The sequence below is a fragment of the Miscanthus floridulus genome, chromosome 16 (assembly GCF_019320115.1).
Source record: "Miscanthus floridulus cultivar M001 chromosome 16, ASM1932011v1, whole genome shotgun sequence".
NCBI lineage: Eukaryota > Viridiplantae > Streptophyta > Magnoliopsida > Poales > Poaceae > Miscanthus > Miscanthus floridulus.
Window position 1 is genome coordinate 114,773,305 of NC_089595.1, and position 25,677 is coordinate 114,798,981.

The 25,677-nt window shown below is 45.0% G+C and overlaps 2 protein-coding genes across 2 annotated transcripts; one reads left to right on the forward strand and one right to left on the reverse strand.

The window, feature by feature from the left end:
- Window positions 1–140: 140 nt before the first annotated feature.
- Window positions 141–1,030, forward strand: LOC136513559 (putative F-box/FBD/LRR-repeat protein At3g49030). The gene has a single exon (XM_066507538.1). It carries the CDS (start codon window positions 418–420, stop codon window positions 904–906), a length of 489 nt encoding a protein of 162 aa, XP_066363635.1. The 5' UTR covers window positions 141–417; the 3' UTR covers window positions 907–1,030.
- Window positions 1,031–4,359: 3,329 nt separating this feature from the next.
- Window positions 4,360–5,978, reverse strand: LOC136509983 (GATA transcription factor 15-like). Its single transcript, XM_066504561.1, has 2 exons — window positions 4,867–5,978; window positions 4,360–4,716 (listed from the first exon to the last, which is right to left on the reverse strand). Exons 1-2 carry the CDS (start codon window positions 5,242–5,244, stop codon window positions 4,396–4,398), a joined length of 699 nt encoding a protein of 232 aa, XP_066360658.1. The 5' UTR covers window positions 5,245–5,978; the 3' UTR covers window positions 4,360–4,395.
- Between the last annotated feature and the right edge of the window lie 19,699 nt (window positions 5,979–25,677).

A 25,677-nucleotide genomic window follows, 5' to 3' on the forward strand; every position in this document is an offset into this window, starting at 1 on the left:
TGTTGGCTGCTGCTGGATTTGGATGAGGTGAGGGTAGACTACTGTCGTTAGCTCAATCAGTGATATATTAGAGGAAATTTGGGAGTTTGACAGGGATAAACAGAAAATTATTCTCCTACTATAGTGCTGGACTACTCGTGGTCAAACTTGAGATGCTTTCCCTCTGAGAAAGAATGACTTATAATTTGGAACGTAGAGAGTACGAGGCATCAAACTAACCGTGGTCAAAGAATTATACAAAGTTTGAGTTTCAAAATTCGTTTATGCCTCAAGGATCAAGTACGAATGGAAATATTATTGATGGGCCGGCCGTCATCTCATCTGGGCCATGAGCAAATCAAACGGCCCATTATCTCACGTTCCCAAGTGGCCTCGTCTGCACTGTGGACTGGGGAACCCAACTGATCGCTCCCATCCATGGCGCTGCAGTGCGGCGGCGGCGGCGGAGGAGGAATCGCAGCCAACCTCGCGAAGGCGAAGCTATCCTCCTGCGCTGACGGCGAGGACGGCCTCAGCGCCCTTCCCGACGATCTCCTTGTCGACATCCTTCTGCGCCTCGTCACCACCGCCGAGGCCGCGCGGACCAGCGTGCTCGCGCGCCGCTGGCGCAGCCTCTGGGCCCTCCTCCCGGAGCTCCGCTTTCACTTCGGCCCTGATGGCCACCGCATCCGCGAGCTCCTCGATGACCCTGAAGCCGCAGATCTCCGCCGCATCTCCGTCACCACCACTGAAGGCTCCGGTCCCGATTCCGCTTCCGCGTCGGCTTGGCTCCCCGCCGCCTGGCCGGTGGCCTTGTCTACCACAACATGGTTCCCAGGAGCGACGGCGTGGAGGATGCTGCGGGAAGAGGCGGCGGCATTGAGCTGCCCTGCTTCGAGAAGGCCACCACGATTGAGTTCAGGCTAGGGTTTCTCGGTCTCTTCTTGCCATCGTCCGGCACATTTGCGTGGCTTGCCGAGCTCAGCCTCTACCGCCTCCAACTCCATGGCCCTTGTGAGCTCGGAGAGGTTGTATCTTGGCCTCGGTGCCCATGCTTACAAAAGCTCAGGGTCTGCCAGTCTCTGGGGCTAGACAATCTCTCCATCCACTCGAAGTCCCTCCTACACATAAAGCTGGAGAGCATTTGTGGATTACGGCAGCTCACAATTGTTACCCCGACTCTCAAGCAGTTAGAAGTGAGTTTCAGCTTGCTTGATGATGATCCAAGTGCCCACATCTCAGTGCCTCAGCTGGAGTCCCTGGTGTGGATTGATTTGTATCATCCACGATCTGTCCGTCTTGGCAATTTGGAACAACTCGGACTGCTCGGCAGTTATTTTCTTGTGTATGGGCAACACGACAATAGAGAGCCTAATCATCATAGTCTGAGGCTCTTGCAGCGATTTAAGGTCCTAAACACTCTTGTTCTTTGGCTCATTTTTCAGAAGGTGAGTGGAGTTACGCTATCGGGGAACTTGCTAATTGCTACCAAGCTAAATTGTGACAAAGCTAACTTGGTGTTCAAGAGGTATTTGATTAGGTGTTATGCCTAACTTAGGGTAGTCTGTAGAAATTCAAGAGTCTAAATTAAAATAGCTGCCCTGTTAAATAATGTGGCTTAGGTTTGGGTTCATTTTATAGCACTGAAGCAATTGGTATTATTAAATAATGTGTGCAGCGTTTGGGAATTACTCCAAATGCCATATGTGTGTCTAGAAAATGCTTCAAGGGAACACACATAGCCACATACTACCAATCTGATGCACTAGTACACTAGTTAATAGTTATTCAATGGTTCATGGCATCTTAGTGGTGGCGAGAAAGGGGACATGAACTATTGAGTGGTTAAAACTTGAATAGTTATGGTTTATACTTGCACAATATCTATTCTTATTCACATTTTCGCCGTTGGGAAGTGACTTCACAACTAAAGCATGTTTATAGATGCTTAGAATATTTTTTTAATCAAGAAAGACTAGATATGCAACTACTTGTTTTGCATAGGTAATATAAAGCAAACCTGTTAGGATATAGGACCTTTTTGTGTGTGATAATCAGTTATTTGAAAATTGGATTCCTCCTTTATCCTGCCTGATCTTTAATTTTTTGGTAACATCTTATGGATCAACAGGACATAGATGGGTATGAGTACTTGATGGGAGACATAACAATGCTCCCTGAAGTTACGACCTTGCACCTGAATGTACTCAACCGAGGTCATGCTTCTGGAGCGAGTTGTTTCCATAGATAAGGATGTGTACTGGTTTGCAACGATTGAAATTAAATTTATATGCTGATACAAACTTGGAGGTAAAGCTCTGTTTGTTTACTCAAGAAACTAGGAAGCGATAGAAAGCAATTGAGTTGTTGTAAGGCTCTCTGGAAAAAGTATTGCCTTTAAATACTATCAATATGTTAGAAACAAATCAGAAATCAATTGAGTTTTTGTATAGTTCTGTTCTGACAAGAATGGCATGGGAGTAGATAACGCCAAAATAGGTTTTATTGATAACGTGTTGTCAGTTGTATAAGTTTTTATGATTTGTGAAAATTTAAAATTGTTTATGCCTCATCACTCCTATGCAAATAACAACCATATTGCTAAAATCAATTGGCTTCCAACAAATTACCATTGTTAATTTTTGTTGTGGAAATCTGTTGATAGAATAGCTACTTATCTAGGCATTTGTGTATTTTGTTACTGCTCTCTTTATTTTATTCCTGATTGCATTTGCCAATATATTCGACGGTAATATCATGCTCTTTCTTCTTAGGCACAATCTGTCCATTTGGCTGTGTTTGTGATCAACCAACAGAGTGGAAGACCGAGAAACTCACTCTGATGCGCCTTGAAGTAGTAGCAATCATGGACATGAAAGGGACTGACCATGAAATTACTCTTTTGAAACGACTATTCAATTGTGCGGTGAATCTAAAAAGGTTTAGATTAATGTATGGGTCAAGCACTGCAAGCAAGGGCCAATGAAGTGCATCGGAAGTTGCTAAGCTTTGCTATGCCAGAAACAAACGTAAGTCTGGAAGAATTGCTTGGGTAAGGGGTAACAAGCTGTTGTTACAACCATGTTCTTGGACAGAGCTGGCCGACGAATCCTCCTTATTGTAACTAACTTCTGCTTTCCTCTAAGAGCAACTCCAAGACATTGTGTAAAATAAAAGCCTAAAATCCATGATTTAGCCATTCTCTTAAATAGAACATCCTCCAAAAGAGTAGAGTAATGCAACAGCCTTTCTAAATTTTTCATTATCTATTTTTAAAAGCTGACATGCCACGCTAAGATTGGTTCGCTTTCCCATTTTCTGTACTCTCGCCATTTGCATGCACACCACCAGACAGATGGTGAGCCTTCACGTCATGCTATTTTTACCCAGCGAGAAGTGCGGGATGGATGACTTGTTATTTTGGAAAACATGATAGAATAGTTGTCGGAGCCGTGATTCTTCCAAAAATACCTAAAATAGTATTTCACAACACAAATGGCTACTCTCTTGAAGTTGCTCTAATGTTATTAGTTGGTAGGTTTTCTGTAACTTAGTTTAACTGCCACTTCAAATTGCAGATTTCTTCTGCTGGGATGACTCCTTTTGTGGTTCCCAAGTGCCTACAGGCGTGATGGAGGCTCGAAGGAAAATCTTGGGGATGGATGGTGGCGAGTTATTTTGTCCATAGTCGGAGAGGTAATACATGGAGATGACAGCGTGTGTGTTTTTTTGTTAGAAACGAACAAAAAAATTGTTGGTGGAATGTTTTTTTCTATACTCATTAGTTCTTAGAATGATATTTTGTCCATTGTCGGAGAGGTAATACAAGGAGATGACAGCGCGTGTGTGTGTGTTTGGTTAGAAACGAATAAAAAAGTTATTGGTGGAGTGTTTTTTTCTATACTCATTAGTTTTTAGAAAGATTGCAAAACTAGGTTTTTGAGACACGGTTTTTTATATTTTTGTGGATATACTCTAACAATGGTACTTGTTCTGACAAGTTTCGATTAATTTAAACACGAGCAGCTCGAGTAAAAGAACTGGACTAAATCGAAGTCGTGGGTCCCCAAATGCAGAGCAGGTGATGATTGATCGTTGGTGGAGTGAGTGACCTCACACTGCACAGAATTGGGCAAACATCTCTGTCGACTGTCGCCTTCTAATATCCAGTTATCCACTCACCTTTTGGATGCATGATGATGATTACTGAACAGTGAAAAGTAGTGTTAGGTAAATCACCTGTCAAATCTGGCACGCGAGCTTCTTCCAAACTTGCACGTTGATGGTCGGTCTAGCAGTACAATGCAACTTTGTGGTGACCTTATCTCATTGCTCAACTGATTATTAATAACAATATACTCCGTAAGCTGGTAACAAAATCATTACTACTACTCTCTTGTCAGTAGCCTAGTGCTGCTAGTAGTACTGGAACAGAGTGTGCCTCTCCCGGACGGCGAACGCCGGCGAGGAGGGCACGACGTTGAGCATCCACGACAGGCAGGGCCCGTCCGCGTCGACGACGCCGTCGCCACCGTACATCCCGTAGGATGCCGCCGACTTCCCCGCGGCCGGGCCGTAGCATCCCCACTGCTGCTGCTGCGGCGGCGGCGGTCGAGCGTAGCCGCCGCACGCGTACGGCCGGACCCCGCTGTCCTGCGTCGCCGGCGCTGGCGCGACGGCCGCCGCGGCGCGCCGCTCCTCCTTCTTGTACCGGATCCCGCAGGCGTTGCACAGCGACTGCGACAGAAGCGAGCGAGCAGGGGGACGTGAGACCAGCGTGCGATGCATGCATGGCAATGGCATATTGGTATAATGGCATGGCAGCCAGCAGGACGAACTGTGCCCCACGCGACAAGAAAGAAAAAAGTCGTGTCGACGTGGACACACCTTGGGTCCCCGCGGCCCGTTCCGCCAGAGGGGCGTCGACGTGGTGTCGCAGTTGGCGCACCGCCGGGGCGGCGAACCTTCTTGGCGGGGCTCCTCCACCAAGACGGCGGCACTGCCACCGCCACCGCCCGCGCGCGCGTGGACGACGCCGGCGGCCTCGGCGAGGCGCGTGGACGGCGTGGCGAGCGACAGCGTGCAGTCGACCTGGCCGCCGCAGCCGCCGTCCTCCGCGTGGTAGTAGTAGCACTGCTCCGGCGGCAACTCCATTGGCATGGGGAACAGCAGCGAGAAGGCCGGCGCCGACGCCGCGCACCGGCCGCCGCAGCCTCCGGCGTAGCGCGGCCCGCACGCGCACGGCGCAACCTCCTGCTGCAGCATCGATCCTGGCTGGCTGTGCGGCCTCACACAGGCTTGAACGACGACGACGGACCAACACGGCCGCCGGGGCTGGGCTAGTCGCAGTGGTTGGTCGGCGACTCGGCGTGGCGTGGGCGTGGTATATATCGGGATATGAATTGGATCGTAGCGCCCGGGCAGTGTGCAGCAGGCAGCAGCAGGGAGGTGATCGAGGGGCTGTCCTGTCGGTTCTTGGAAGCAGCCGGCTGGGAACTCGCAGCCGCCAACAGCTCCGTGTGCGCACGCACACACTGCACGGTGCCAGCAGTACGGCGGCGATCTCGAGCCGAGCGGGCGGTGGCGTCGGCGGGCGACTGAACGAAGCTGCAGCCGTTGGCTCGGCTGGCTCCGGTGGTTTTGATAAGGACGACGGCGCGCGCTGGATTTGGTGGCGCGACACCGGCACGGGAAGCGATGTGATGCGATGCGGTGTGGCGCGTGTGCCCGCGCGCATGTCTGCCCGCGTGTCTGCCGGCCTCCACTGGCCAGACAGTGGCCGCTGGGCTCTGCAGACTGCAGGTTGCAGGCGGCAGTGCGAGCGGTCAAGGGTCAAAAGGGTGGCGAGGGCGGCCACGTGAAACGGGGAGCAGTCTCCCAGGCGTTCGCGCGCGCTCCGACGGCCGGCTGCTGGTGCGGGGACGCAAATAAAAGCCTGGGGACGCGGGCGCGCGGTGGTGCTGTGCAGAGCTTGGACTGGCGGTGGTCGGAGCAGTAGAATCGCCCGTCGCCGATCACGAGGCGCACAGTCCGATCTGTTCCTCCTCCTCCTCTGCCCCTACTGCATCAACTACTGACGAACACCGAGCGTATATTCGTGGATGCTTTCTACAATACCATATCTCGAAATAAAATGGCAGATCCCCTGCGGCCCGGACACAGATCGTGTGCAGTGGGTATTCACACTGCAAGATATGCAGTGGCCATATCGGAGCCATCCATGTAGTGAGAACGGTAGGATTAGGGATCTTTTTTTCCCATCCTTTCTTCATCTCACCTTTTACTCAAACGAATGCAAAGAAGAAAAAAATCAAAAGCATATACCACTGTATAGTAGCAGACCACATATGGAGCTGAGCAGAACACATGCCCATATACTGAACACATTCAAAATCAAAGTTTGCTGAATTGTCAGTCATACAGAACACATGCCCACATACTGAACATATTGGATCTCTTTTGGTCCAGGTTACTAATTCATTGTTAAATCATACATATATTTTACTCTGAACTGAAATATTTTTTTACCCAAAAGCTTAATACAAAAGCTGAACAGAAGAGCATATAGCACTGTTCCTGTCTTCATATACAAAATGATGTATCACCCAATAGCAGATTTGATCATGCCTTCACTACATGGCCTACAAACAAAAGATAATTCAGATATGCCGATTTCTAGATTATATTGAACTAATACAATTTACATAGACTTACATTTATATTCTGCTAAAAATACCAATCATCTATCCCTCCAACAGAGTAAGGATTAGTGGCATCTTGAAAAACACTCCTAGTAATGCATGTGCACAAGCTTTTTTATTGGCCAAATTAAATACTCCTAGCTATATTTCAGGTGCCTAAAACATAGCATTCCTTATATTTGGTCAAAGTTGCTATAGTTTGACATAGGACAAATACCAGTAGTAAGATAATGAGGCTTTTATATAAACTTGGTCAAAGTTACTATAGTTTGTCTTAAAACAAAACTGGGTCCTTGTATTTTAGGACGGAAGGAGTAACATTCAAAATGTGTACCCAAATATAAGGGATTCTAGGCGAACAAAACAGTTTTGCATTAAATAGTTGCATAAATTTGGTAGATATTATTTTGCTATTTGCTATTTTTTAACCAATCACCATGAATCTTGTTGATGGTAGCATCCAATTAAGAAATAAAATGAGTGTACATGTGCCTTTTGTATTCTTCTAATCTGTCTAAAATCTTTAGAATGGAGTATTACAGAACAAAGGAAGTAGACTCAGCATCTCCAGCAGAGCCCCTACTTAGGCCTCTATCCTATTTTTTAGCGCTGAGAGACAAGAAACTCACTCCACATGGCCACTACTCCATCCCTCAAAAGTAGGAGGCCCTCCGATCTCATCCCCTCGATCAGGGGGCTATGGAGGGAGCCCCTACTCGATGGTTTCTACAGTTGGGCTCGCACGTCCCTCCACATCCACCTATCCTTGGCCCGACAACTTCCCAACGACACCAGATCCGGCGACCTCCGGCCACGCCCCCCCCCCCCCCCCTCCACGCGAGCTCTGCTCCCTGTCGTGACCACCTGCTCCCCTCACCGATCCTCTGCCGTTGCTCCTCTCTCCCACGGAGAAGAAGCCACGGCCGCCTTGTCGCTCCTCTCTCTCGCACGGAGTAGAAGACGCGAACGGACACCGGAGAAGGAGTCCCTTCTCTCTTCCTCGTCGCTCCTCCCTCCCATCGAGAAGAAGCCGCGGGCGGCCGCTGGAGGAGCCTCGCGCGATCTCCGCGTGTGCGAGCATAGCTCAGATCCAGATCTCGTCACAACATACGGCCTCCTAGCTCCTTTTGTGCCAGCGAGATAGCTTAGATAGAAAGAGCACTGAGAATGATTTGTGGGTCCTAGTTGTCAGTGACCAAGAAATGGGATTTGAGGGCTTTGGTTTAAGGACTATTGTTGGAGTAGAGGTAAAAAATCAGTCCCTCGAAAATGAGAGGAAGCTCTTAAATAAAAAGTAGGGGCTCTGATTTAAGGGCTAATGCTGGAGACGCTCTTATTATCGCATGTCTTTACTCTTTATTATCGATAATAACACACAAATGTAGAACGGATTCACGGAAACCATGCGTCTTTCCAGGTGGTGTGCGAGGGCATGCACAGCTGATATATACACCCCACCCGTCTCCAAAGGCCCAAACGTGTCGTGTCCCTGCTTTCCTTTGCAAAAAAAAGCGAAAGGCACCGCACATGCCCGCGCGTTTGCGCTACACTCTCGAACAGAGCAGGAGGTGCTGCTGTGCACACTTGGGAGTGAACGAATGAAACAACAACAAAACAAAGAGCCCGGCCTCTGCCCTCCTGGCTGGAGCTATAAACGGAAAAGAGAATAAATAAATAAAGAGAAGGGATCGAATCGAATGGAAAGAAGCAAAAGGAGAGGAAGCAGAAGAATCCCATCATCGACCGGTCGGTCCATGCAGGAGCAGGAAGGATGAAGTCGAGAAAAGATGTGGTGGATGTGCATAATTATTGCGTCGCGCGCCCTTGCATGCATGCATGCTTACATGGCCAGTAGGCCCTCGGCCGGCCACGCCACGCCATGATGCGTGCGCCCCCGGCCGGCCCTCGATCGACGACCGTTCAGAAACGGGGAAAAAGGCCCCGGGTCAAATGTGAAATTTTTGTATTTTGGTCCCTTTTGAAAACATTTTTTATAAAAAGATCTATGCCAAAACGTTTACTGAAAATAGAATATTTTTAGGCGTCTTAGAACATGACGCCAAGGTATGAGGGTCGGCGTCGACTGACACGACGCCGAGGTCTTACCACGTCACGGACGACCCCGGTCGACGGCGACACGGTGGCGTATGGGGTCCGACACGTCGGCGTTGTGTCAGCCAACGCCACAGGCCCAACCTCGGCGCGGTGGGACTACACGCCGAGCTATTGGCACCATCCGGCGCGCAGCCCAGGCAGTCCAACAACACTTCGTGGCCCAATAGCTCGGCGCGGGGTCACTTAACGCCGAGCCACCAGACTCGGCGCGGCCCGACTAAACGCCGAGGTCTGGACTCTTGAAGCCGCGCCGCGGCCCCCTTCTTCTTTCTCCCTCCATTCTGAAAGCGCTGGTTCTCTGTCTCCCAAATCCCCCCACGGCCCCCACGAAACCCTAACCCCCAAATGCGACCCTAGGTGCTCGGATCTTATCTCCCGAAGCTTCCTCGAGGTAATGGTTCCTCCCCTCCTCCAATCTATCCGTGTAGATGTGCTTGCATTGTCTCTAATCATGTGGAATCATGGGTGTATGGTGTTTTGGTATATGTGTATTTGTATTTGCAAAATATATGGCTTAGGTTGATTGAGTGCATTGTTGTTTAACTGTTTTATGTGCTGAACATGTTAGGTTAATTTGGTTTCTAGTTATTTTGGTAATTAGGGTTCTTTGTTTATTGTAGGTGTCATTAGGGTTAGTTATTTGTTGGTCATTAGGGTTAGTATGTATTTTAGTTATTTGTTGGTCATTAGATTTCAATTCTTTATGACTTGAACGTTTTGCCAAGGTACTCCTCTTTCCCCTCTTTCATTTCATCTATTTAGATTCGGTTGTTTGTGTTTTTTTTTGAACTTGGCATTATAGGTTTGGTTCATGTTCATGTCATTCGTGCAATGTATGGTGGTTCAAATGATTGAATGACCCAAATGTATGGTTGTTGTTGTTGTTGTATATGTTCTGGTTTATAATCATTGAATTAAATTTTGTGTTTATTGGGATTCAAATTTACTTAGGATTTGTAATGAAAAGCTTATTTGGAAGGTATGGTGATTTAGTGTTAGTAGCTTTACATTCGTTGCAAGGTACTTTGGATTGATTTTTTTTTCTACGTAATGTTAGGATGCCAAGGTGTGGTAAAGCTCGTATTCCAAGGTAATCCCAATGTTTATTCATTATTTGTGCAACAAATAAAAACCCTAGGTTTAGGTTTGGTTCTCCGTTAATATGACTAAATTCTTTCAATTGTAGCTATGGTCACCAAAGGGCAAATCCCTACGACCTAAAGCCTCTCCCTGAATGTGTTCCTCGACCCATGTGCTTTTGTGGTGATCCTTGCAAGGTAGACATCTCTGAAGATGAGGAAACATATAGACAGAGGTACTGGATGTGTCCCAATTATGCATGAGAACCTACAAAGCAACAGCGCCGTGCATCGATTGTGAGGAATTTTTATTGTGTGTTAATTAATTTTCTTGTGATATTAAGTATTGCTTATTTATTTGTTTTGTAACAATTTATTTTTCTTGCAGACTGTTCCACCACTGTGTGACTTTGAGCAGTGGATTGACACCGAGATCAAGGAGTCGGACAAGCAGCATCTAGAAGGCCTGAAGGAGTGGGATGCGGAGGTTAAGGAGAGATTTAAGCAGAGACGCAGACAGGAGGCTATAGAAAAGGAGCATAAGGAAGAGGAGGAAAGAAGGCGTGTTGCTGCGTATAGGGCGAAGAGGGAGAAGAAGCTTGAGTGTGTGCGCCGAGCGAAGGCAGCGATGGAGGAGAATCCCGATGCCCAGAGGAAGGGAAAGTGGCCTCGTTGCACTCAGTAGGTATTTGGTTTATTCATGAGCGATGTCGTGTAGCCCTGGACTTTTTTTACTATGTTGTAATACACTCTGCTTTTATTTCAGATGAACTTATTCCATAGACTTTTTTTATTATGTTGTAATGCACTATGCTTTTATTTCAGATAGTCTTATGTCCTGTACTTCATTAACTATCATAGGACTATAGTGCTACTGTTTGTATCACTGAAAGGGCTACTTGTGCTATTGCAGTCACTGAAAGGGCTACAAGTATTGTTGCAATCAATGAAAAGTCTATTTGAAAACTCACTGAAAAGCCTAGATTCGTTTACTTTTGTATCCGTATACGCAATAAATTAATATCAGAGTGATGTACTGCATTTAGATGAAGTGACAAAACATAGGTGTAGCCTTTTCAAATGAAATGACCAGTCATGGTTGTAGACTTTTCAGATGAAGCATCTAGCCTTTGCAGATTCAATAAATGAGTATGCACATAAGTTTTTTGTCAAGTAGCATTCATGGTGAACCTGCCTTCATCTCTATATATAGTGCTCCATGTCTTGTCCACATCCACACAACTTGTTTTCTGGTTTAGTTTTAGCAAATGTCGAGCGGAGGTTCCTCGAGTAGAAAGGGTTTCGGCGGAGGGAGAGGAAAGGGGGTGAGGAAGGGACCTCCGATTGTGTAGGAGGGTTCTCTGGGTCTTGATTCTTTTGAAGAACCAATAGAGGATTTTCCTTTGGAGAGGAAGAGTGACTTCACCCGTGAGAGACCTCTTAGATCATACGACAAGCGCATTGAAGATTGGCCAAAATGCCGCCATGGTTTGGATTGCGTTGTGCAGATGTACAACGACTATGACGGTGGAGGCTGTCGTTTCTTCAGATGCCCACGAGGATTTGTATTTCCTTTGAACTCTCTCCTTTTTTAGATTTGCATTTGGTTTGTAGTAGTACTTATTGGTAGATGGGTTTTCAGGATTTAAGCTGTCCAGATAACTGTGGCTTCACTAGATGGGTTGACCCTCCTCCTATCTATTCCCATCAACAGTACATCACATATCTACAGGGACGCATCTTTGACCTAGAGTATGGCCCTAGAAGTGGTAACAGGGACAAGTCGGACGATGACAACAACAATGATGTAGAGGAGGCACTATGCAATAATCCATACTGCCAGTGCCCGTACCATAAGAAGCACGGGCCTCCTTCTCCACCGCCACCGCCGCCGTCAACTGGAGGATACTATGGGGAAGGCGCAACTCAGTTCAATATGTGGGAGCATTATTAGGACCAACCTTTGTTAGTCAATCCGAATGTGGAATGCTTGTATGAGTTGTTCTTTTCAATCTCCTAAGGCATGCTAGGTTTAGTTTGCAATATACCATTGTTAGTTTTCATGTGAGTGTGTAATCGTAGTACCTTTGCAACGTCTGTATCACTTGTTTCTTTCAATCCCCTAAGGCATGCTAGGTTTAGTTTGCGATATGCCATTGTTAGTTTTGATGTGAGTGTAATCGTTGTGCATTCGCTATTTCATAAATTGATTCCCAAACTAAAAAAAGATTTGACTCTCTAAAAATAGAGGATTGAAATCGAACCAACCTTCGATTTTTCCTATAGGAACAAACATAAATATAGCATGTCTACTCTTACTAGTATAACTCGTGTTAGTAGAAGTGCAATCGTTGAGAAAGATTTTTCATTTGAATCATGCAAATAGGATTTCAACCTATACCAAAGGTTTAGAAGACCTCTGTCTTTAATACTTTATTCTTTCTTTTTTATGATTTATAGGCTCGGCGTCAAGTCGGACGACGCCGAGGTAGATGACCATGGCATTGATTCGGCCCACGCCAACCCTAGGGTTTGGCTCGTCCATTTACGTGAAGTTTTGGGCTAAGGCTCGGCGTCGAGTCGGCCCATGCCAACCCTAGGGTTTGGATCACCACGGCCCACGCCAGGTTTGGGCCAAACCTCGGCGCTGAGTCGGCCCACGCCAAGATCGGACAGCTAGGCGCTGAGTCAAGCCACGCTAACGTTTGGGCCACGGGCATCGTTGGGTCAGCCCACACGCCTACCTCGGCGTTTAATATTTTCACGTCGAGATTAACGGCTCAACGTCAATTTATGGAACGCCGAGCTTGGGCACCTCGTCGCTTCGAGGCAAAGGATTCCAGTATGCACTAGGGGTCGGCGTCAATTGACTAAACACCGAGGTGCCCACCCTTGGCGTGTGTTCAATTGACGCCGAGCTCCTTGGTTCACCAAAAAATAATGAACTGAGCATACACATAACACATAATACACATAATACATGACAGAATACATGAGCATACAGAATTTCACATAAAAAATGACCACACCGACATACGCATTCATTCAACATCCATACATACATAAGGTCCAACACATTCAACATCCAACATAGTCCAACACATTCAACATCCATACATAGTCCATACATATGCTTCATCAATCATCCAACATAGTCCAAACATAGTACAAGGTCCATACATAGTGCATTACATAAGGTCCAATGCATACATAGTCCATGCACAAAATATAGCATATGAAGTCTTTGGATCTTTTAGCTCGCTCCTTGTCTAATGCTCCATCATTTTCTCCTTGTCTCTCTTTTTTTCTACAGTAGTCCATTTTCACAACTTTTAGCGGATATTGAGCTAAGTTAGAAACCATTAATGAGACTACCTTCACATAGCTATTTGGTGTTTGCTAAAATCTGAGCCAAGTATTATGATTACCATATCAAAAGATGTACCTTAACATGGACGGCGAGCGTACGCTTTCCCCTCCCAAACAGATAGGTACCTGGAGTGTACCTGTCCACTGGTCTGAGCGTCCTCTATGGATGTCCAGAATCGGAGGGGCCTTGAGTTCCTTGGGGTGCATCTTCAAGCTGGGACATACCAATCTCATCATACTCATGCTCATAGTACTCTCCCTGTCCTTCATCATCTTCTCCCTAGTGTTCTCCTTCATCATCATAAGGACCATGTCCTTGACCACCCTCTACACTAGTTACCGCACCATGTGAAGAAGAAGTCCCGCCAACATGTGCACCATGTGAAGATGAAGTCCCTCCAACATGTGCAGTAGGTCCAGCACCAAGCTGTTGTGGGACTGCCACATCCGGGGCACGTCTACATCCAAGGCATGCAGCTACCTTTCGGAGGCGATGCATGGCATGCTACATTTTGAAAGCACTATTAGTAAGTGGGGTTGGTCGCAAAACTATATAAAGATGTAACATCAACTGAATGACAGGAGACTACCTGAATGTACTGTCGTAACATGGAGGCCTCATCAGGATCGCCCATAGGAATCATCAATGCCCTTCCTTGCTCAGCCACTGTCCTTATTATCTCCGTGCTCTATGCAACAAAAACAAGAATTTAAGTCTCCATCACAGTAAAGACCTCAGAGATGGAAATAGTTGTATCACTTACAGCTCTGGCTAACGTAGGGGTGATCTCAACTTGCCTGCCTTCTTGGGTAGCTTGGTCATAGGGTTGTTGCCCTCATCCTCGCTCGCAACGTCAGCAATGTCTTGCTCCGTCCAAGCGGGCCTCAATTGAAGCCTTGTCCATTGACCAAGCCAAACAAGGTAATCATCAAATGCCTTGTCACGATGGACGGCGTGGATGCCCATGTTGTTCTGCTCCATCAACATCCACTCATCAATGTAGTGTTGGTGCTCTAGCTGCCAGTTGGTGATCTTCTTCTTTTTTTGACTGCTGAACCTGCAAATTTTACACCATAGCGGCAATATGAAGGCCTACTCAATGATTCATTCATGTGAAACGAACAAAATATTGCATGTTACGTACTTGTGGAGCTACCAACCGGTGGAGAAATCCTCGGGCGAAGAAGGCTGTAGCCTACCAAACTCCCGTGCTACATGGTGAGGGAGATGGTACTCCATTGCATAGAAACAAATAAGGGGGGTCCTCATCGTCCAGACGTCCTCATCTGCCGTGCACAAGGAGCTCAAGTTGAGATCCATGACTTGCCTCCGCCGATATGGGCGCCATTCAACCTGTACACAACATCATCATCAACTAGTCGACGCTCAATTTGTGCACATATCCTCGATTAGGCCAAAAGGGTGGGAAACTTACATGCTGTGGCAAAAGGGTGTCCAGCTCGTTGGTGAAGCTGATGTACGCGTGGCGTGACACGTGGTAAGTTTCGTGGGCTCGCTCGTAGAGGTGTGCCATGGTAGGGGTGACAACTATGTCTCCTTGAGGAAACCAAGGTTGTGGGGGATCAAGCTGATGCGGTCTCCCAACTGGAAGCCTCTCCCACATCCAAATCTGCAAAAAAGAGTGGAAACTTGTATGTTAATCACTTTTATTAAGAAAAAACATTGAATTGTAGTGGAAACTTGTACAACTTTGCTTTATTACCTACAATAGTGTGATGCACCTTGACATTGTAGCGTGCGCGCCTCCAGGACGGCGACAAGCCTTGCAAAGCTGACGGTACAGGAAGGCAAGTATAGCCAAGCCCCAACTCCTATTGCCAGCATCCTCCTAGTTCCAAAGGCACGGGATGTACATCCAGGACGCCGTGTCTCTAGTGCCGTCAGGGAAGAGAACCGTACCAAACATGTGTAGGACGTAGGCCCAACAGTAGTATGTCACGGTCTGGGCGTCTACGTTGGGTGGGCACTCCCGAAACTGCTAACGAAGCCACCTCAGGGACACCCCACTACTACGCTGTTTCTTGCCAGCCTCAACTACCGCTAGGGGATGTCCCAAGAAGTGCTCAACCCACTGCTGCCATCCTTCAGACTCCGTGTCTCTTGTCACTAGGAATCCTTGGATTTTGACTCCAAGGATCATGGCAACGTCCTCGAGAGTGATCGTCATCTCCTCGCACGGTAGGTGAAAGATGTGTGTCTCCAGACGCCACCGATCTATCAACGCCGTCAGCGCCGCTGGGTTGAAAGGTGGCATGCCTCGACGACAAACACGAGCAACGGTAGCAAGGTTCGCCAACTTCAGGAGAGGCGTGTACCTCTCGTCGTAGACCATGGTCATAGAGGCCTCATGTGTCATTGGCCTCAGTACATTCAAAACCTGCAAAAAAAGACAAGCATGAAAGAGTATTAGTTCATGTCACTTTATAAAGAGCATGGACTATAGAGCAAAAGATGAACAATGCACTATTTCATACGAATTATTGAATATACCTCTCCGTTCTCAATCCTCCGAGCCCGGTGGTGCTCATCGAACCTTGGATCAAGAAGGGGGAACCGATCCATCCTGCAACATAAGGAATGCCAAAGCATTAGTATAAATTAAAGCATGTATATGTGGTACGAAGTAACATAACAATAAAAAACAAAAGTAAACCAATGCACTATTACACAAAGTAATTCAAGTAGCTAGCTTGGTGGACACCTGTTGCCTAAGTAGTTCAAGACATTTTCTCTTATTGTGGCCCGTCTTATGGCAACCAGAGCAATGGCTCTTTTGGGTGTCCTCTACAAAATGTGTCCCAACCTTACTCGTGGTTGATCTACCTTTCGTGGCTCGGTCCATGTCCATCCTGAACCGCTTCCACCGCCTAGGTCCTTTACTCTTCCAGAGTAAACCAAGATCAGCCACATACTTGGGGCCATCATAAGTAGGCCATTGACTCTCATCAAGAAATGGCTCAAACTGAGGATTCTAGGTGCTCATTAGGTTCCTCAAAGAGAACTCCGCGGCCATACAGGGAGGGACCTCAGCGTCAACACGTCTAAGGCGACAGGCTGTAATCATGTGGGAGCAAGGCCTATGGTATATGGTTGGTTTTCCACACGTACACTTGTTCTCATTGATCACTACTTTATATTTTCGAGCACCCCGGTCTTCACCACCAATGTTAGTTCTACCACCCTCTAGAATCTCATATCCATGGTTGATCGGATCGAAACATGAACCCTTCTGTCGTTTAGACATTTTCTTTGAGAAAGCTAGTTCTTGATATGCTAAAAGTGGCCAAGCTTTGCCTGCTGTCCATAGAGACCTCGCATGCTTCTTCCTCGAAACAAACCAAGCATTCAACTTGTAGAAGGTGAATGAGGCAATACCAGTCACAGGCAGACCATGACAACCTCTTAGAAGGCTATTGAACATCTCTGCCATGTTACTAGTCATGAAGCCCCATCTCCAACCTTCGGTGTTATATGCAAGTGACCACTTATCCTTCGACGCCATCAACTCGCTCAAGAATTGCCTGCCATCAACATTTGTGGCTAACTTCAGGGCATCTAGCTTGTCTTTGAATAATTGAACCTCTTCCTGCCTGTAAACCTCCTCAAATAATTTGAAGTTGTCCTTTGTGTGATCACGCCTTATAAGATTCTAAGCAAGGTGTCTGGTGCACCACCGGTGATGTATTTGGCCGTAACCAGGAATCTCTTGTTCTACGGCATTCAGAATGCCAGCATGCCTATCGGATATCACACAAACATCACATCCCAGACCAATTACCACTTGTCTTACTAGCCTAAGAAACAAACACCAACTATCCGTGTCCTCCTTCCGAACAATCGCAAAGGCCAATGGCACAAGCTAGTCTTCTGCATATGTCCCAATACAAACAAGCATTGTGCCTTCAAATTTCCCTATAAGAAAGGTCCCATCAATTGAGACGACGAGCTTGCAATGCTTGAATGCTTCGATGCTCTGCCCAAACGCCCAAAAGGCCCTTCCAAATACCTGGCTACCATTCCTTGTTTCATCCTCCTTAGGTAAATACTTGAAGTGCATCCCAGGATTTACAGCCCTCAATGCATTCAACATTACAGGGATGCGCTCATAAGCTTCTTCCCAATTTCCAAATATTATTTCCAGTGCACGCTGCTTTGCCCTCCATGCTTTTCCATACTTGACATAGTAATTGTACCATTGGAAGATGATCTCAACCAACGCGGACACCGTAATGGTTGGCATATGCTTCACCACGGGGCATAACTGCCTTGCAATGAACCTAGAATTGAGCTACAGATGGTTCTCTTCTGCCTCAACAGTGGCACAAACATATGGTTGCTTCATTGAGGTAATCTTCCATTTGCCTGCCTTTGTCTTCCTAGCATATACTCTCCAACCACACTATTGTTCTTCACAAGCAATAGTGTACCTCTTCTCCTTGAATGAATTGATGACCCTAAAAGGTCGGTTGTGTACAATGGAGTACTCTTGCAACCATGTTTTCAACTCATCCATGGTAGCAAAAAATATGCCCTTCCGTATAATGAGGCAACCGCTAACATCAGGCACTGTTGTATCACTTGGCCCACCATCAGCTACTACCCTGTGACCATGGCTAAGGTCCTCAAAATCACCAACTAGTGGATCTCTCCAAGGCAAGACCCTAGACAATATCTCTATTTCCCTAAAATTGAGACAACCAATAGGGCGATCATCATCAGAGTCTTCGGCTATCTCCTCTACAAAGGATTCATCATCTCCAGCTATCTCCATGTCAAAATGGTTCGTAGCCCTAGCATCACTAAAGTCTTCTTCACCACTAAGATCATCTTCGTTGCTAAGCTCATCCTCAATAGAAAAGTCTTCGCTAGCGTCGTCCAAACCTTCTTCTGCATCACCAATTACATAATCATCATCCTCTTCATCACTATCATGATTGCCCTCACCATCGGCAACCGCATTCTCCTCCTCATCTCGACCACCCTCAAACCAACCTCCATCACGCTCGAGCGATCCAAACACTTCACCACCACCGTAGCCTAGTTGTGTGACAAGTATTTCTTTTTCAGACAAAGGACCATAACCTATGTGAGCGGGGGAAGATGGACATGCTTCGAAGTTATCATTTCCTAAGCTGGACTCCTTACTTACTACTAAATCCAAAGATCACACTTTTGAGGCCAATACAACTGCCTTATAATCATTCCATTCAGACTCGCTTGTAATTTTGAGCAACCGCTTGATCCGAGGACCCTTCGACGACCCAACATCTATGCCACCTTCAAACTTAACATGCATGTCTCCTTTATTCCAGCCTAACTTAACCTTCACTCGCTCCACTAACTGGGTCAAAGATGGCGTTTCAGAAAAAATCAACAACTCCTCACACATGTCCAAAAATTCCAAACTATCATCTCTTGTCCTAACAATACGGCCTCCATGATGCAACCTCACTAATTTATCCATCTACAACCATCACACAACAAGTAGTGTCACATATCAATATATCATGCGAGTTTCAATCCAATAAGTAGAAACTAAAATATATCATTTCATCTTTTTCAATCCCAACAACATAATCATTTCTAGTCATAAAAATTTGAAATCTAATGACCAACAAATAACTAAAATACATACTAACCCTAATGACCAACAAATAACTAACCCTAATAACACCTACAATAAACAAAGAACCCTAATGACCAAAATAACTAGAAACCAAACTAACCTAACATGTTCAGCACATAAAACAGTTAAACAACAATGCACTCAATCAACCTAAGCCATACATTTTGTAAATGCAAATACACATATACCAAAACACCATACACCCATGATTCCACATGATTAGAGACAATGCAAGCACATCTACGCGGATAGATTGGAGGAGGGGAGGGGCCATTACCTCGAGGAAGCTTCGGGAGACGAGATCCGAACACCTAGGGTCGCATTTGGGGGTTAGGGTTTCGTGGGGGCCGTGGGGGAGACGAACAGAGCAGAGCCGGTGCTTTCAGAATGGAGGGAGGAAGAAGAAGGGGGCCACGGCGTGGCTTTAAGAGTCCAGACCTCGGCGTTGAGTCGGACCGCGCCGAGTCTGGTGGCTCGGCGTTAAGTGACCCCGCGCCGAGCTATTGGGCCACGAAGCGTTGTTGGGCCGCCTGGACCGCGTGCCGGATGGTGCCAATAGCTCGGCGTGTAGTCCCACCGCGCCAAGGTTGGGCCTGTGGCGTTGGCTGACACAACGTCGACGTGTCGGACCCCATGCGCCACCGTGTCGCCGTCGACCGGGGTCGTCCGTGACGTGGCAAGACCTCGGCGTCGTGTCAGTCGACGCCGACCCTCATACCTTGGCGTCATGTTCTAAGACGCCTACAAATGGTATATTTTCTGCAAACGTTTTGGTATAGGTCTTTTTGTAAAAAATATTTTCAAAAGGGACCAAAATGCAAAAATTTCACGGGTCAAATCGAGAAACAGACTGATCACCGAGCGACGCGATTTGTTGCATTGGCTCGTGATTGATTGGCCCCTCAATAATTGATCGCAACTTGTTTGATCAGATTTTATCTTTCGAATCGGGCAGGAACTTTGCCAATCAAATCTTTGACAATGATATAGAAATAATATCATTATTATGAGCTTTATTTAGTATGATAACGGTTGTGACGGATATTGCTCATTTCCATGATATATATTTAGCCGATGAAAGTTATTGCTTGTATGAAGCATGATATTTTGGCATACATATAGTTTATATTTGGTTTTAGTTTTAAAATAGGGTGTGCCCGTAGAATAAGGGAAAAGGAGAAAGACGAAGGTCTACTAGGCAAACAAACAACGAGCACGATATAATAGGATTACTAGAAGAGACATTGATTTTCCAAATTATTTACTATAAAAGTTGCTTTCGCTGGTCAATTGAAAAATATTTTATAATTTTGTTGCTCAAATCATAACTCAATAAAGGAACTATACTGATATTTTTTTTTTCTAAAATTAAACCAAGACAGATGATATTAGACACACTTACTTCTACATTTGCTTTTAGGTGGCACTGCGTTGTGACATTCGCGTGCAAGTTTAACAAGCTTGCTCAGGCTGATGAAGTGCTCCTCTTCAACTCTAATGTTGCGACAGATGCAAGGCATGTTAGAATTTTGCACGGCATTACGGCATTTTGTGTTTGGCTCGAGTAGCGTATGGTGTACCAATTTCGATGGTTTGCTTGCAACTGAGGATAACCAATCTTTTTTCTTGGTAACAATCATCCTCACCACAAGCTTTGTGTGTTGTGAACGTTGTAAAAACTAAACAGAAGACTAGGACATGGATGATTGCTTTTATAGCCATCATATCATGGACTACTAGTATGGTATCGATATTGCTAGTATTTCTTTTGTGCTAGTACTCTACAAATGATGAATGTTGCGGTTGTGCATACCATCACTGCACGGGCACATCTATTTATAGCATACAACAAGCCAAATCTCAATGCATATTTATGTTGGTGAATCCTCAAACAGATAGTTCTGCATTAAAAGTACAAGTCATAAAGAAAAATAAATAAATGTAGACACATCTCTGAACATATTAACTAGGGGGGTTAGAATAAATGTTAGGAAATCTTTGAGCTGGAGAGGCATTTCTGAACATATTAAAAGTATGTCTTTGAAATCTAAGTCAAGAAAATCATCAATGCTAAGAAATCTTGGAGTGAGAGATAGGCAACATTTGCATGACTCTTTTAGTAATAAGCTTCTCCGTCAATCCAACTGTAAAATATGAGTCATTGTCGAAATCAATACGAGTTTTGGTAGTTGATGATAACGTCTGTTCTCTTTTAGTATATCAATAACTACCATTTGATTCATTACGAAATATATTTCATAGTAAATCTATTTAGAGATACTCCATAAATGTTGATATTATTTCTTATAAAATAGGTCAAACTTAAACTTTTTTTTGACTAATCTCAAACATAGAATTACATTTCCTTTTTCAGGACCCGGCCAGGATATGTTAATTCCTCGGTGTCCAGTGACCCCGCCCCCCCCCTGAGTCGGACCGCGCCGAGTCTGGTGGCTCGGCGTTAAGTGACCCCGCGCCGAGCTATTGGGCCACGAAGCGTTGTTGGGCCGCCTGGACCGCGTGCCGGATGGTGCCAATAGCTCGGCGTGTAGTCCCACCGCGCCGAGGTTGGGCCTGTGGCGTTGGCTGACACAACGTCGACGTGTCGGACCCCATGCGCCACCGTGTCGCCGTCGACCGGGGTCGTCCGTGACGTGGCAAGACCTCGGCGTCGTGTCAGTCGACGCCGACCCTCATACCTTGGCGTCATGTTCTAAGACGCCTACAAATGGTCTATTTTCAGCAAACGTTTTGGTATAGGTCTTTTTGTAAAAAATATTTTCAAAAGGGACCAAAATGCAAAAATTTCACGGGTCAAATCGAGAAACAGACTGATCACCGAGCGACGCGATTTGTTGCATTGGCTCGTGATTGATTGGCCCCTCAATAATTGATCGCAACTTGTTTGATCAGATTTTATCTTTCGAATCGGGCAGGAACTTTGCCAATCAAATCTTTGACAATGATATAGAAATAATATCATTATTATGAGCTTTATTTAGTATGATAACGGTTGTGACGGATATTGCTCATTTCCATGATATATATTTAGCCGATGAAAGTTATTGCTTGTATGAAGCATGATATTTTGGCATACATATAGTTTATATTTGGTTTTAGTTTTAAAATAGGGTGTGCCCGTAGAATAAGGGAAAAGGAGAAAGACGAAGGTCTACTAGGCAAACAAACAACGAGCACGATATAATAGGATTACTAGAAGAGACATTGATTTTCCAAATTATTTACTATAAAAGTTGCTTTCGCTGGTCAATTGAAAAATATTTTATAATTTTGTTGCTCAAATCATAACTCAATAAAGGAACTATACTGATATTTTTTTTTCTAAAATTAAACCAAGACAGATGATATTAGACACACTTACTTCTACATTTGCTTTTAGGTGGCACTGCGTTGTGACATTCGCGTGCAAGTTTAACAAGCTTGCTCAGGCTGATGAAGTGCTCCTCTTCAACTCTAATGTTGCGACAGATGCAAGGCATGTTAGAATTTTGCACGGCATTACGGCATTTTGTGTTTGGCTCGAGTAGCGTATGGTGTACCAATTTCGATGGTTTGCTTGCAACTGAGGATAACCAATCTTTTTTCTTGGTAACAATCATCCTCACCACAAGCTTTGTGTGTTGTGAACGTTGTAAAAACTAAACAGAAGACTAGGACATGGATGATTGCTTTTATAGCCATCATATCATGGACTACTAGTATGGTATCGATATTGCTAGAATTTCTTTTGTGCTAGTACTCTACAAATGATGAATGTTGCGGTTGTGCATACCATCACTGCACGGGCACATCTATTTATAGCATACAACAAGCCAAATCTCAATGCATATTTATGTTGGTGAATCCTCAAACAGATAGTTCTGCATTAAAAGTACAAGTCATAAAGAAAAATAAATAAATGTAGACACATCTCTGAACATATTAACTAGGGGGTTAGAATAAATGTTAGGAAATCTTTGAGCTGGAGAGGCATTTCTGAACATATTAAAAGTATGTCTTTGAAATCTAAGTCAAGAAAATCATCAATGCTAAGAAATCTTGGAGTGAGAGATAGGCAACATTTGCATGACTCTTTTAGTAATAAGCTTCTCCGTCAATCCAACTGTAAAATATGAGTCATTGTCGAAATCAATACGAGTTTTGGTAGTTGATGATAACGTCTGTTCTCTTTTAGTATATCAATAACTACCATTTGATTCATTACGAAATATATTTCATAGTAAATCTATTTAGAGATACTCCATAAATGTTGATATTATTTCTTATAAAATAGGTCAAACTTAAACTTTTTTTTGACTAATCTCAAACATAGAATTACATTTCCTTTTTCAGGACCCGGCCAGGATATGTTAATTCCTCGGTGTCCAGTGACCCCGCCCCCCCCCCTGAGTCGGACCGCGCCGAGTCTGGTGGCTCGGCGTTAAGTGACCCCGCGCCGAGCTATTGGGCCACGAAGCGTTGTTGGGCCGCCTGGACCGCGTGCCGGATGGTGCCAATAGCTCGGCGTGTAGTCCCACCGCGCCGAGGTTGGGCCTGTGGCGTTGGCTGACACAACGTCGACGTGTCGGACCCCATGCGCCACCGTGTCGCCGTCGACCGGGGTCGTCCGTGACGTGGCAAGACCCTCGGCGTCGTGTCAGTCGACGCCGACCCTCATACCTTGGCGTCATGTTCTAAGACGCCTACAAATGGTCTATTTTCAACAAACGTTTTGGTATAGGTCTTTTTGTAAAAAATATTTTCAAAAGGGACCAAAATGCAAAAATTTCACGGGTCAAATCGAGAAACAGACTGATCACCGAGCGACGCGATTTGTTGCATTGGCTCGTGATTGATTGGCCCCTCAATAATTGATCGCAACTTGTTTGATCAGATTTTATCTTTCGAATCGGGCAGGAACTTTGCCAATCAAATCTTTGACAATGATATAGAAATAATATCATTATTATGAGCTTTATTTAGTATGATAACGGTTGTGACGGATATTGCTCATTTCCATGATATATATTTAGCCGATGAAAGTTATTGCTTGTATGAAGCATGATATTTTGGCATACATATAGTTTATATTTGGTTTTAGTTTTAAAATAGGGTGTGCCCGTAGAATAAGGGAAAAGGAGAAAGACGAAGGTCTACTAGGCAAACAAACAACGAGCACGATATAATAGGATTACTAGAAGAGACATTGATTTTCCAAATTATTTACTATAAAAGTTGCTTTCGCTGGTCAATTGAAAAATATTTTATAATTTTGTTGCTCAAATCATAACTCAATAAAGGAACTATACTGATATTTTTTTTCTAAAATTAAACCAAGACAGATGATATTAGACACACTTACTTCTACATTTGCTTTTAGGTGGCACTGCGTTGTGACATTCGCGTGCAAGTTTAACAAGCTTGCTCAGGCTGATGAAGTGCTCCTCTTCAACTCTAATGTTGCGACAGATGCAAGGCATGTTAGAATTTTGCACGGCATTACGGCATTTTGTGTTTGGCTCGAGTAGCGTATGGTGTACCAATTTCGATGGTTTGCTTGCAACTGAGGATAACCAATCTTTTTTCTTGGTAACAATCATCCTCACCACAAGCTTTGTGTGTTGTGAACGTTGTAAAAACTAAACAGAAGACTAGGACATGGATGATTGCTTTTATAGCCATCATATCATGGACTACTAGTATGGTATCGATATTGCTAGAATTTCTTTTGTGCTAGTACTCTACAAATGATGAATGTTGCGGTTGTGCATACCATCACTGCACGGGCACATCTATTTATAGCATACAACAAGCCAAATCTCAATGCATATTTATGTTGGTGAATCCTCAAACAGATAGTTCTGCATTAAAAGTACAAGTCATAAAGAAAAATAAATAAATGTAGACACATCTCTGAACATATTAACTAGGGGGGTTAGAATAAATGTTAGGAAATCTTTGAGCTGGAGAGGCATTTCTGAACATATTAAAAGTATGTCTTTGAAATCTAAGTCAAGAAAATCATCAATGCTAAGAAATCTTGGAGTGAGAGATAGGCAACATTTGCATGACTCTTTTAGTAATAAGCTTCTCCGTCAATCCAACTGTAAAATATGAGTCATTGTCGAAATCAATACGAGTTTTGGTAGTTGATGATAACGTCTGTTCTCTTTTAGTATATCAATAACTACCATTTGATTCATTACGAAATATATTTCATAGTAAATCTATTTAGAGATACTCCATAAATGTTGATATTATTTCTTATAAAATAGGTCAAACTTAAACTTTTTTTTGACTAATCTCAAACATAGAATTACATTTCCTTTTTCAGGACCCGGCCAGGATATGTTAATTCCTCGGTGTCCAGTGACCCCCCCCCCCCCCCCCCCCCCCCCCCCCCCCCCCCCCCCCAAAACCTTGCGATAATTTCTACATGTAAGACCAGTTGTCCCAAGAAGGCAGGCAATGTCCCCCGGACATGCTACAGCAAATCAGATTTATCTTCGCTTTTGCCGATTTCGATTTAGTTTACACACAGTTGGATGCACGTCTCTGCGGTCTCTCTCAATCAGTTGTCATCGCTCGTTCTTGTCGTAACGACTAGCTACGTCAAAGCTGCTACTCCCATCTTTAATTTCCAAAGCCGGCCGATCGGTTGCAGAGAAAGCCAAAGCCGATGGAGCATTAGCCTGATGATGATTCCATATTTCCATTTACCGCGCGCGCTGGCCGCTGGCCACAGCCAAATCAAATTAGAGCAAGTATACTGATGGACTGGAAGTC